Source organism: Nematolebias whitei, chromosome 11 (genome assembly GCF_014905685.2).
Source record: "Nematolebias whitei isolate Nwh7 chromosome 11, NemWhi1, whole genome shotgun sequence".
NCBI lineage: Eukaryota > Metazoa > Chordata > Actinopteri > Cyprinodontiformes > Rivulidae > Nematolebias > Nematolebias whitei.
The window spans coordinates 21,942,806-21,956,680 of NC_056508.1; the positions used below are offsets into that span (position 1 = coordinate 21,942,806).

The 13,875-nt window shown below is 39.9% G+C and overlaps 2 protein-coding genes across 5 annotated transcripts in view; one reads left to right on the forward strand and one right to left on the reverse strand.

The window, feature by feature from the left end:
* smim29 (small integral membrane protein 29) lies at positions 1-6,988 on the forward strand. Its single transcript, XM_037684004.1, has 5 exons — positions 1-70; positions 506-827; positions 1,559-1,584; positions 1,679-1,784; positions 6,551-6,988. Exons 2-5 carry the CDS (start codon positions 717-719, stop codon positions 6,617-6,619), a joined length of 312 nt encoding a protein of 103 aa, XP_037539932.1. The 5' UTR covers positions 1-70; positions 506-716; the 3' UTR covers positions 6,620-6,988.
* A 4,096-nt stretch (positions 6,989-11,084) lies between these two features.
* hmga1a (high mobility group AT-hook 1a) overlaps positions 11,085-13,875 on the reverse strand; it is a 5,723-nt gene continuing 2,932 nt past the window's right edge. For all 4 annotated transcript variants that reach the window (XM_037684762.1, XM_037684759.1, XM_037684760.1 and 1 more), the window contains exons 4-5: positions 13,703-13,759; positions 11,085-13,027 (exon numbers count right to left, since the gene is read on the reverse strand). In XM_037684762.1, coding sequence (XP_037540690.1) covers positions 12,962-13,027; positions 13,703-13,759 — 123 coding nt within the window. In that variant the 3' untranslated portion in view covers positions 11,085-12,961. The remainder of the gene's footprint in view (positions 13,028-13,702; positions 13,760-13,875) is intronic.

Below are 13,875 nucleotides of genomic sequence, written 5' to 3' on the forward strand. Positions count from 1 at the left end.
GTACTTCTGCATCACTCCGACAACCGGAAGTTATTCAATCCGCAGTGTACTCGAAGAAAAGATTTGCTCGGTGAGTTAGTATTTACTTAAAATATAAAACCATGATAAATATTTGAGCTTCCGAAGCCAACGTGATTTATTTTAGCGTTTTAAATCCGCTTGTTCACGCAGTAATGTAACGAACAGTGGAGTTTACAGTGGCGGTTTTTGTTTAGCACCAAAGCGTTTAGCTAAGGGAACTTTTTATTTATTTTATTTTAGTCTAGATAACGTGCGTAATTGTGTTGGACCGATTTTGTATCAAATAAACTGAGGTTATAAAAAGAATAGCGTCTTGCTAAGGCGAGGTAGTTTGGTAAACAAGTACAATTTGTCCGTTTACAACAACCACGGAATTGCTTTATTTTATTTTGCGTGAAACAGCTTATTTTCCTGTGTGATGTGACCTCGTTGCTTCCTTGAAAGGCAGTTAAACGTGTTTTTTTTTCCTTTGGTGATTCTTCAGATTGCTGGCTGATTAGTGAGAGCAGTGATACCATGTGGAAGTCACATGATGGACGAGGATGAGGCATAAACAAGGGGGCAGCTTGACGAGAGAGCCGCTGCAACACAGTGTCTGCCACCAGGAGCCAGGGGGGGTTATTGCTTGGACAAAGATCCCACACAAGCAGCCCCCCTCCTGTGACTCCCTCCTTTTTTTCTGAGCAATTACTAAGATGAACAGCACAACTACTCAGACCCCTCCTTTAGTAGATAGGGGTGGCACAGTCGGCTATATTCTGGTGCCATTTTTCCTTATAACCCTGGCTGGGATCGTTGCAGCTGTGGTAAGTGCCAGAGGTTGTATGACCTAAGATGATCGTTGACAAAGTTGTGGCTGTCGTGCGTGTTTTAGATTAAAATCAGCAGATGGAGTTTAGTGAAACTTTGTCTTGTGCACAGTCTCATGCTCATATGATCTCTTATTATGTGTTGAGGATGACTTGACTCTCAGCTATTGCCATATTCAATTTTACCTTATTATCTGTAAACATGATTAAGTTCTTATCATTTTTGTGTTTGCTAATGTCTAACTGGTGACCATTTTGAATCAAACCAGTTGTACGTCGTCAAATGATTACTTTAGGAGAGTTCCACTAAAATATGTCCAATAGAGGTATTTTGCAAACAGACTGGCATGGTTGACATCACCGCTCATTGGCAAAGTTGTAATCGCAAATCTGATGCAATATGTTATCACTCAAAGTGTGTCGAGGATCACTCTCCGCTACTACCTCAACAAATTTTAATGGTATCAAACTGGCTGAGTTAAAACCAGTTGTTATGCTATGTTTAATTGCCATCTTGAACAAAGTTGAATAAAAAAAAGGTAATCCATTGTAGATGCACACCCAGTGATTTCTTCCCAAGGTTTCCAGTAAAATCTGTCCAGTGGTTTGAGATATTTTGCTAACGCTACAGACATATACACAAGCAAAAACATAATCAGCTGACTTGTGATAGAATTTTATGGTCATCTCATACACGGTTTAACTAACCTTACTTTTTTATGTTCCAGGTCATGTACATTCGTAGGAAAAGAAGGTGAGACTTTTCAAAACAATTTATTTCTCAGTGGAACTTCGGTTGACTCCTTAGTGTATTTTATAAAATGAGAAATGTGTTTGATGTTGCTCAGAATTGACAGACTTCGTCATCAGCTGTTACCCGTTTACTCCTACGATCCCTCAGAGGAGGTCAATGAGGCCGAGCAGGAAATGTTGTGGAGAGAAGAAGACACAAGGGTAAGACAGTATTATTTTTATACATTATTTTTATATTATTCAGCAGATTTTGAGCGAGAAGTGACATTCTTCCTCAAAAGTCTGTGTAAAACACTTCCCACCTTCTCTTTTCACTTGTATTGAACAGCTTTGTTTATCATGAGTTGTAACTTTAAGCTTCGTAACACACTCGTTCCTCAATTTTTTTCGTCTCTTCCTCTTTACACGTAGTTCTGTTGCAGTAAGAAGTCAAAATATTTGGTAATAATGGAGTAACAAAGGTTTTATGAACAATATTCAAATCCCCCTCCATTAGTCCCAGTAGCAGCCAGAAGCTGGGTGTGGTATCATTTTGGTGGTTAATATTTTAGATATCTTCTTTCAGTACAGCTTTGCTAAAAACTAGGACATATACAAACCGGATTCCAAAAAAGTTGGGACACTAAACAAATTGTGAATAAAAACTGAATGCAATGATGTGGAGATGGCAAATGTCAATACTTTATTTGTAATATAACATAGATGACAGATCAAAAGTTTAATCTGAGTAAATGTAACATTTTAAAGGAAAAATATGTTGATTCAAAATTTCTCAGAGTCTACAAATCCCAAAAAAAGTTGGGACAAGTAGCAATAAGTGGCTGGAAAAAGGAAATTGAGCTTATAACGAACAGCTGGAAGACCAATTAACACTAATTAGGTCAATTGACAACATGATTGGGTATAAAAAGAGCTTCTCAGAGTGTCAGTGTCTCTCAGAAGCCAAGATGGTAAGAGGATCACCAATTCCACCATTGTTGCACAGAAAGATAGTGCAGCAATACCAGAATGGTGTTACCCAGCATAAAATAGCAAAGACTTTTAAGTTATCATCATCAACCGTGCATAACATCATCAAAAGATTCAGAGAATCTGGAACAATCGCTGTGCGTAAGGGTCAAGGCCGTAAAACTCTACTGGATGCTCGTGATCTCCGGGCCCTTAAACGTCACTGCACCTCAAACAGGAATGCCACTGTCAAGGAAATAATAATAATAATAATAATAATGTCATCACAATGTCAGCACTGTATGTTTCCATACAATGGCAAAATTAGTCTCTGTATTTAACCCATCCACCACCAGGTGGTGCAGTGGGCAGCTATTGAAAGCGCCTGGGAGGCATTTTGGGGATGAGGTGTGCTGCCCAAAGACACCACGTGATGTGCAGTGACTGGGGATCGAACCTGGGACTTTCGGGTCCCAAGCCGGCTGCCCTGCCTCTACACCATCTCGGCCCGAGAATGGGCTCAGGAATACTTCCAGAAAGCATTGTCAGTGAACACAATCCACCGTGCCATCTGCCGTTGCCAGCTGAAACTCTACAGTGCAAAGATGAAGCCATTTCTAAGCAAGCTCCACAAGCTCAGACGTTTGCACTGGGCCAGGGGTCATTTAAAATGGAGTGTGGTAAAATGGAAGACTGTTCTGTGGTCAGATGAGTCACGATTTGAAGTTCTTTATGGAACACTGGGACGCCATGTCATCCAGACCAGAGAGGACAAGGATAGCCCAAGTTGTTATCAACGCTTCGTTCAGAAGCCTGCATCACTGATGGTATGGGGTTGCATGAGCGCTTGTGGCATGGGCAGCTTGCATGTCTGGAAAGGCACCATTAATGCAGAGAACTATGTTCAGGTTCTAGAACAACATATGCTCCCATCTAGACGTCATCTCTTTCTGGGAAGACCCTGCATTTTTCAACACGATAATGCCAGACCACATTCTGCAGCAATCACAACATCATGGCTACGTAGGAGAAGGATCCGGGTACTGAAATGGCCAGCCTGCAGTCCAGATCTTTCACCTATAGAGAACATTTGACGCATCAAAAAGAGGAAGGTGCGACAAAGAAGGCCCAAGACGATTGAACAGTTAGAGGCCTGTATTAGACATGAATGGGAGAGAATTCCTATTTCTAAACTTGAGAAACTGGTCTCCTCTGTCCCCAGACGTCTGTTGAGTGTTGTAAGAAGAAGGGGGGATGCCACACAGTGGTAAAAATGAACTTGTCCCAACATTTTTTGGGATTTGTTGACGCCATGAAATTTGGAAACAACAGATTTTTCCCTTAAAATGATACATTCTCTCAGTTTAAACTTTTGTTCTATGATTTGTGTTCTATTCTGAATAAAATATTAGATGTTGGCACCTCCACATCATTGCGTTCAGTTTTTATTCACAATTTGTTTAGTGTCCCAACTTTTTTGGAATCCGGTTTGTATTTTCCTTATCCTCTGTTTAAACTTTTTATTTGTTAAACTGTGTAGAAGTTAATTAAACTGAATATATGACCTAAATAAAAATGCTTTGACTGAAAATTTTATATTCACGGGCTGACATTTAATTTTAATATAATGACCTGTAGCCCATTATTAATAGCTTATAAATGTATGCATCTTATTTGTGTTTGCATCATATTAATTGGTATTTCATGTATTTCTTTCAATCCTTAGTTAATTTTTCATGTTTAAAGTTAACAGTCCACAAGTTCTGTCATGCACAGACATCAAGGTAACACTAGGTGGCGATGTTCACCAAAGCTGCTTTTTAAGAACCTGCAATCAAACCAATGAATTTGTCTTCAATAGTTGCTATTGCCAAACACAACACTTGTCTATTACTTTTAATAGGTTTTTTTTTTTTTGTGAATTTAGTATATTTGTGACTATTTTGTAAATAATTTAATATCAGGGTGGGTTGTGCAACCACAACAGTCTGGAAACATATGAAATTTGTTTGAAGTATTTTCCAGGTCTCAATAAGTATAAAAACGAAACTAGAGGATGGAAACACTTCAGTGTTTGTAGACTTTGTTCCTTGTTTTTAGAGCCAGGCCGATATGGAAATTTTGGCTGTCACCAATACGATATTGGGAGGGGGAAGGCGATAACTTGTATAATGGCAAAAATTTTATTTTTTTTGTCAACCTCCAAGAATCCAAGTAAACAGAGTGGAACAGGGCTTGTTTATTTAGCATGGATGTTGGCAATCATGAAGCTGAGCAAATCAAATCCACGATATAGCCTACGTTGTCCCATGCTAAGTTTACAATTGGTGTGCTGGTCATAAAAACAGTCTTCCTAATGCGTTCACATTTTCCATCCTCCACCATTCACCATAAAGTTATCAAGTTTGTTATCAAAATATAAATTATGGTAAACAAACACCCTGTCCTGTTCATTGTTTACACAGTCAGTCACGTATGTGGAAGATCTAAATAGTATTGGCTGCGGCTGCGTTTATTTTTCTTGGCAGAGAAGTAAAGATTTCAGACAAACAATACATTTCAATGAGGATGACAAAGATAACGTTACTAACACTCGATGTTCTCACAAACTGGAAGCTCAGTCAGACAGGACTGTTGCTGTAACTAATAACAACGGTTCAAATGTCGTGAAGGCGGTGCAACTGAACACTAACGTGAGCTTGATAACTTGAGAGGAACGTAGTAGCCAGTGACAAGCGGGTTGGAGGACTGAAGATAATTTATTGTTGATTTTTTTATTTTACAGATCAGTTAAAATCGACTTACCATGATCTGTTCAGCAAAATCCTCTACACAGTTGTTCCCTGCTTCATCTGTGCTGAACGTCAAACGTGAAACTTAAGGCATGGCTTGAAAGTAGTCTTCATGCGCCCTCTGCTGGATACATTGTACAATTACGCCTGATCCCAGCATTTTAGGGGTGAAAATTAGAAGTACTTATATCTGCAAATAATGGGACAATTATCACAGATATTTTCTCCAAACGTCTATGTCATTCGGAATTATCGGCCCTACCAATATATCAGTCAGGCTGTACTTGTTTTATCTTCTAACACATGCAAGTTAGAATTTGAGGAAAAAAAAAAAATTTTTAATAATAAAGATAAACATTTTAATATTTTTATTTCATCAGGTTTTTTATGACTTGTCAACCAAATCATCTGATGAGGCATAAACATGGCTAATTTACTGCATCAGTTTGTATGAATTTTCTGTATTCAGCACATCTGGTCAGTAACATGAGAGTCCATTCATTGTGCTTTTTCAATTTTACTCTGAACTAAAACATAGTTTTACTAAGTAGACCTCATCTTTTGTTAAAGAAGACTTAAACCTTTAAGTTAGGAACATTAACACACTGAAAATGGGCACCTTTGTTTCAGTCGTCACTCCTTGCTATCCATTCTTTTTGTGGCAGCAAATTTCACTCGACCCATTTTTTTTCTTTAGCAGCCTCTGGGAAAAGTAGTGTATGATAACAATAATAATAATAATAAAAACTGATTCTCATACAGAGTACGAGCTTTATGCACAAGTTCCACGCCTTGTTTCCTGTTTTTGTTGTAGTTTTATAGCAGCGTTACTGGCCTCGTGTAACTACTTTAGTATTTGCTTCACTGTATCGTTTACGTGTGGATTAGGACATTTCTATAATTAGCATCATGTTTATGAGAATCTTTTTACAAGTGACAAAATAACGTTTTTACGTTTTGGAAAATCTTTTGTTTTTGTGTGGAAAAGGTCCTTACCCTAGTCAGCCTGATTAGTATATAGTTAATGAAAATAAGAGGCCTGCAGGCTGTTTATAGGTGTGAGATATATGGTGAATAATCTCACACAATATCATTACTGACATGTAAATTGATAATCATTATCTAAGTTGAATGCAGAAGTAGTATGAATACTGATTTTATTACACATCCTCACTCTTAAAAACGTCACGGTGTTGAACTAAACTTTTCTGTATTTCCTGTCTTCAGATCGTACAAGGCTGGGCAAAAAGTTTCCAACAGCGACGCCCTCTTCTAACCAAAGACATCGAAGCGTGATGGCACTAAAACCCTGGCAACGAACATTTTTGCAGAGGGAGAACAACCTTCAGTAATCCAGATTAGTCATGTTTTACTCCGATTTATGACTTTGTTTTCCTTCTTTGCTCCTGTTATCTCTGTGACAGCAAGCCTTTCGTTTTCTTGTGCCATTCTGCCTGCTATAGAAATGCAGTTCCCCAGACTTATTTATTTAAAGATTATTTATCAAACGTTATTTTATTGTGGTACTCGATGACGTCAAAGTCCTGGAAGGCAGAAGATACGAGCTGCTGTTTACATTCTTATTGTTGTTGTGGGCACCGTGCGGCAGGCAGCTCAGTTCCTGTGGTTTGCAGGAGGTACTCGTATTGATCGTAACTCGGCGCGTGCATCCAGTGCGGCGACGTTGTGCACTAGTTAAAGATCAGCTGTCGTGCCTGGCTTGTGCAGAGGTTTGCTTGCAGAGCATTAGTGGCTTCTCTGATTCAAAACATTTGATTTTCTTACATCACAAACTCCTAATGAAGTGAGAATCAGCTGCCAGCTTCATTTTGAGTCAGAAATTTGAACAGATGCTCATTCCTTTTAGGCTGCGTGCAAGTTTATAATGGAATGCACACTTTTTGGTTTTTGTTTTGTGGTTTTGCCAAATCCTGTGACTCATAACATTGGTATGAAATAAAAACAAAAAGAAGTAAATATCAACTTCCTCCAAACTCAGTAACGAGTTGTGACTAGAGCCCAAAATATGTTCCGTCTTCAAGGCATGGCACCAGCAAAATGACTTCTGACTGAAAACAATCTGTTCAGATGAATGCCATAGGTCTGTGTCGAGCACTCAGGTAAGCTTGTTTTGTTATAAACTTTATTTGTTGAATGTAAACTGAAACGGTTTAACTGCCCTAGCCACGGGGCAGTTGATCTATTTTAGAGCCTTTGTACTTCTGAGTAATTTCTGCACATGAAGTGTACATTTTCCTTAGATTCCTGCAACTTTAATCCAGTTAAAGCTTATCGAATTGATTCACTGTTCAAGCTGCACAACTGTTTTTTAAGGCTCGGTTTTTTTGTAGCACTTGAAGTCAAGAAACTACTGATGTATACGTGTTAGCATGCTAGTTTAAATTTGCACTGTCATTGCTGTAAGAGGTTCGATGATGCTGTTGCTTGAAACAATGAAGGAAATAAAGAAAAACAACTTTTCTTTGCAATTATCACCCTCAACTGAAAGGTGAAGGACTGTTTGTGTTTGTTCCAAAAATATAAACTGCTTGGCAGTTATTAATCAAATTTACAGAAAATAATTATTGGACCTACATTTGATTAACTACTGATTCAAGATGGCCGCCACAGCCAACTGACCTAAAAAAAATTACAAGAAGGACCTGACGTCGTCTGTCGCATTTGAATACTGAATGTTTGTAGGTTTTGAGATCGGTTGGTGTTTCTCTGGACTGGAAATAGGGGCACAGTGGTGCAACTGGTAGAGCTGCTGCCTCTCAACAAGAAGGTTGCCAGTTCAAATCCTGGTCTGGGGGCCTTTCTAGGTGGAGCTTGCATGTTCTCTCTGTGCATGCGTGTTTTTTTTTTCTCCCACAGACCAAAAACATGCATGTTAGACTGATTGGTAACTCTACATTGTCCCTAGGTGTGAGTGAGAGAGTGAATGGTTGTTTGTCTCTATGTGTCCCTGTAATGGACTGGAGACATGTCCAGGGTGTACCCCGCCCCTCGCACAGAGACTGCTGGACATGGGCACCGGCGACCCCCGTGACTCAAAATGGAAGAAGCAGGTAAAAAGATAATGGATGGATGGATGGGCTGTAAATATCCAGGGAATGCACGTAAACCTGGTGTTTTTGGTGCAAAATATTGAAGTGGGCAGGAGTTACACTGAAAGAACCGAGCTCGTTTATTTTATTTTTTGTCCAAGGTGACGCAGAATGATGGATCCTGGCAAGTGGAGGGAGTAATTTTATCCACCACCAGGTGAAATGGCAAAACCAGTGGCTGGCCTTGGCCACCATAGATTAGTCATTGGAGGACGCAATACAAAACTAGAAAGCAGTTTCCTTAAATGATAGAGGTTACACATATGCTACTTTGCCAAAAGTATTCGTTCACCTGCCTTGACTCACATATGAGCTTAAGTGACAACCCATTCCTAACCCATGGGGTTCAATATGACATTGGTCCACCCTTTGCAGCTAGAACAGCTTCAACTCTTCTGGGAAGGCTGTCCACAGGTTTAGGAGTGTGTTTTTGGGGATTTTTGACCATTCTTCCAGAAGCACATTTGTGAGGTCACATACTGATGTTGGACGAGAAGGCCTGGCTCTCAGTCTCCGCTCTAGTTCATCCCAAAGGTGTTCTATCGGGTTGAGGTCAGGACTCTGTGCAGGCCAGTCAAGTTCATCCACACCAGACTCTGCCATCCATGTCCTTATGGACCTTTCTTTGTGCACTGGTGCACAAATGCTGGAAGAGGATGGGGCCAGCTCCAAACTGTTCCCACAAAGTTGGGAGCATGGAATTGTCCAAAATGTCTTGGTATGCTGAAGCAGTGAGTTCCTTTCACTGGAACTAAGGGGCCAAGCCCAGCTCCTGAAAAACAACCCAACACCTTAATCCCCCCTCCACCAAACTTTACACTTGGCACAATGCAGTCAGACAAGTACCGTTCTCCTGGCAACCCAACAATTCAGAAGAGCTGAAGGCCACTATCAGAACAACCTGAGCTCTCACAACACCTGAGCAGTGCCACAGACTGATCGACTCCATGCCATGCTGCATTGCTGCAGTAATCCAGACAAAAGGAGCAACAACTAAGTACTGAGTGCTGTACATGCTCATACTTTTCATGTTCATACTTTTCAGTTGACCAACATTTCTAAAAATATATTTTTTAATTTGGTCTTAATATTATAATTTTCTGAGATACTGAATTTGGAGTTTTTATTAATTGTCAGTTATAATCATCAACATTAAAATAAATACTTTTGAAATATATCACTGATATACATCACAGCAGTGGAAGTGGTCTCCAGCTACAAGTACTTGGGTGTACACCTAAATGACAACCTCAGCTGGAGCAACACCACCAGCCTGATCAAGAAAGATCATCAGAGACTCTAATTCCTCAGGCGGCTGAGACGAGCTGGTCTGGGAAGCTCAGTCCTCACCTCCTTCTACAGGTGTGCAGTGGAGAACATCCTGTGCTCCAGCATCAACGTGTGGCATGGAGGCTGCACAGCTGCAGAAAGAAAAGCTTTGCAGAGAGTGGTGAAGGCTGCACAGAAGATGTTGGAGTCAGCCTCCCCACCATCAGACATCTGCACCTCCAGATGCAGGGAGTCACCTGCATCATGAAGGACCCCACTCACCCAGCACACACACTTTTTGCCCCGCTTCCCTCAGGAAAGAGGTTGAGGAGCATCAAGTGTAGAACAACTAAACTGAGGAACAGCTTCTACCCTGAGGCTGATAGACTCATGAATCTTTAACTAGAATAATCACATCATGTTGCTGCTGATCTGTTTCATGTTGCTGTGTTCATGCGTGCACATCCGCTCAGACTCCTGCTGCTGTTAGACGTAATGTTTTTATGCTATTAGTGCTTAGTGTATTTTTAGTTCATATCTTACATTAGTTTTTCTTACACGTTGTTAGATGTAACTGGGACCCTGTGAACATAATTTCGCTCTCTGACTAATGAATGAATGCAAGTTTCACTTTTTGAATGGAATTACTGAAACTAATCTCTTTTTCATGATATTCTAATTTTATGACCAGTACGTGTATGGTGGTGGCGGTCTTGGATTTGTGTCAACTCTTTACTCGTAGATACAAAATGGAAGTCCAAGCTGCACTTATTCTTCAAATTATTGCAGTCACAAAATTAATGGACGGTATTTCAATTCCTTCTTTTCTTTCCATGACGGGGACAAAAACATCAAAATGAGTACTTAGTGATAGCTGAGTCCTCTACACACAATTCTGAATGCTAACAAAATAATTTCACAAAGTTTTAAATTGCCATTAGTCATCTGTTAGCAAAATATTGCACAATCCACTGGACTTATTAAATGAAACATTAAGAAATTATTTGAATACACATGATTATTAAACCTTTATTTTAGCAGGAAGAAATCCATTGAGATTAATCTTTTTCCAAAGATGCCCCGGACAAATCACATCTGCAACTGAGCCGACCACAGGAAACATGTGGCCGATTTAATTTTTACAACCGAGCAGCTGAATCATCTTCAACACGTTTTATTTTGGAGTCACTGAGACATCGTCCACCCTGGACAGTTCACGTCCATCAGACCACTCACAAAGAGACAGTTTAGTTAAACATAACCTGCATGTTTGGTCTGTGGGAAGAAACTAGTCCCCAGAGAAAAATCACGGGCAACCCAGCACCATCCTACTAGACTTGAACGTGCAAAAAAATCCCAGTGAGAATGACAAAAGACAAAGAAAAGTTCTTTTTATTGACCATTTCTGATACAAATTGTAGGGCACCATAGAAATATAGACATTGTACATTTATATAGATGTACATCAAAAAGAAATGATCCCATCCTGTCGAGCTTACAGTATACAAGTCAAACGATGTTCTGAAACTGGCGTGTCGTTGGAAGAGGATAAGAGATGTAAAGTGACTCGTTTGATAAAAAGAGCGGCTGCGTGTGGAGACGGAGGAAACACACGACGGCCAACAGAACTGTGAAGAGCGCCGGGTTTACATAAAAGCACATTTGTCCATGAAAAACTGAACTAACATTTCAGTGCACCAGAGAAATAAAAAAAAAAACCAAACACTTTCTAATCTACCACAGTCCGTGAACACGGTTGTCGAGCTGACAGGTCTCCCTGACTTACTTCACACATTTAAAAACAACCTGTCGGCAAGCTCGGGCTGTGAACAAGCAAAGACATTTATGCACACATTTCACACTGAACACCTTCGATACGTGTTGCAGTCAGGTTTGTAAAAAGAAAAACAACTTTACTCTCACCAGATGTGGCATTAAAAACAAAACCAGTTAAATGCGATTGCATGTTAAGTCACCTGTTAAAGCGAGGTATGAACGTCCAGGCTTTTGTCGCGCCCGTTTGCAGTTTTCCGGGTTTTGTAACGGAGGTTGTAGCAGCTTAGGTATGTGGGAAAAAAAAAAATAAACCCAGTTAAGTGGACTGAACAATGAAAAGACGTCTTAGTTCATCGTCGTAGACAGCGTACAATATATGCCTCGAGAAAACTAGGGTTACATTACTGATACAATACTGAGGACAAAAAAATAAAACATAAAAAAGGCGCTAGGTAAAGCATTGAAAGCTAGATGGAACGCAAACTGTACAGCCCTGTTGGATAGTAGTGCCACCAACTACCCACTATTACAATCAAACGTATCGTTTGACCAGTTGCAGTGATTTTTGTGAATGATTGAGCGAGCGCTTGTGTGAAGACGCCAATGTAACAGCATTTGTAAAAGCTCCCTGAAGAAACGACACTGATTACTTTCAGCCTAAAATTCTGCCGACACCGAGTTCTAAACATAAAAAACGACACATGATTATTAAAATGTTATTTAACCCAGAAAAACAAACGAACAAAACAAAAAACAGACCGGATCATCCCAACAAACTTTACATCTCCCCACTACATGCAAAGAACTGAGAATGTTGGAGAAGCGCTGCTAAATTGAAACTGTTCTAGAGGAAAAAAGGTGGTCAAGACGCTCTAATCAAGCCGGAAAAGGAGATTAACGTGGAACAGACACCTCTACCATAAGTAACCTATTCTCGTACTAAACGCTGGAGCTCATCTCCATCTATATTACAATGCAATGGATAGGTCAACCACTTCACCCAAATAATTAAAAAAAACCTAACAGCAAATAGGTAAAATTCACCTTCGTCCAGTATAAAACAAGAATCTATATGCTCTACTGTGACAGATGCAACAAATATGACTGAGCAGAGAAAGTCCTACAAAGCGTTATTTAAAGGGGGGGAAACGAGACAAAAAAAGAAACAGACACCTAGGCTCCTCAGAGCACACTTTATCCAGTAGAACAAAGAATTTGTGATTACATGACAGAAGAACTTTTACCGGTCACGCAAATCTCAAATCTAATGCTTGAGAAAGTCCATTGTTTTTTTTTGTTGTTGTTGTTGTTTTTAATAAATCCAGTGCTGCTGCATGATACATGTACTGTGTTAACCCGCCTTTGGCAAAAAAAGGGGGGCTTTGTTGTGAACAGTGGTCATATGGTGGCACTGGTGTTGGAGAAACAGCCCAGTTCTGATTAACAGTAAGTCAGTATGTTGAGTGAGGTAGCATGTGTTGAATTACTGGTCCTCCTCCTCTTCCTCCTCCTCCTCAGATGATTCTTGGGATGCCTTTTCTTCCTTCTCCTGTGACAAAACAGAAACAAATAAAAACTTTAGGTATTGCCTGCAACTACAAGGAAGCCTTTAACTGGTTAACAACAAACACTGCATGTGGTTCATGCCACAACATGACAGATTATTTATTTATTTGGCCGTTATTAACTTCCAATGGGAGGAAAAGGGCTTTGACTAACTGCTGTGGCATGAAGAGCACCCAGGGCTAGGGTGAACCATCTGTAGTGAAGTGATTCATAAGTGGTGAGTCACAATGAGCCATCCTGCTATTTTCTTCACACGCGCACTACTACAAACTTGTTCATTCATAAAAAGGAGTGGGTTAGTTAGGGTGGGCAATCATTCTTCTCTGGTGACTAATGAAACCAAAACAACCTTTTAAGAGTGTGAGTAAACTATTCATACAAGTTACTATGAAACAGCTGCTCCTTTATTTATTCAACACAAACTGTTTAGATTATTAAAGCATAGGTGTCAGCCTTGCAAATAAAGTCACCTACTGTCAATATTTAAGAAGACTGCTGCTCTAAACCAACAAAAAGATCTCAGCAGCTGATGAGTAAGACTGACTCATCGGAGGGTAAGGAGGAAATTAAAGAGGCAATTCCACTGTTCACAGTCATACCCATCATAATTAGGGAGACAGCTGGTTTAGCAAATGTGAGCACTTGGGTTAAATCTTACCTCCTTCTTGGGTCTTCCCCTACGTTTCCCTCCTGCAGACGGGGCTGCTGATGCTTTCTGTTAAAAAATAAAAAATAGAGGAAAAAAAAAAAAAAGAAGAACACGGTCAAGAATTTCTGCTTGTCCTTCACTCTGATCTCTGTGAGGCCATGACTTTTTTTTTTTTTTTTTTT

Excerpts from the sequence above, each read along its gene's own strand:
- smim29 (XM_037684004.1), top strand. The coding sequence starts at position 717 with ATGAACAGCACAACTACTCAGACCCCTCCTTTAGTAGATAGGGGTGGC. Across the intron at positions 828-1,558 it reads CTGGGATCGTTGCAGCTGTG|GTCATGTACATTCGTAGGAA; the intron begins GTAAGTGCCAGA and ends TTTATGTTCCAG. Across the intron at positions 1,785-6,550 it reads GGAGAGAAGAAGACACAAGG|ATCGTACAAGGCTGGGCAAA; the intron begins GTAAGACAGTAT and ends TCCTGTCTTCAG.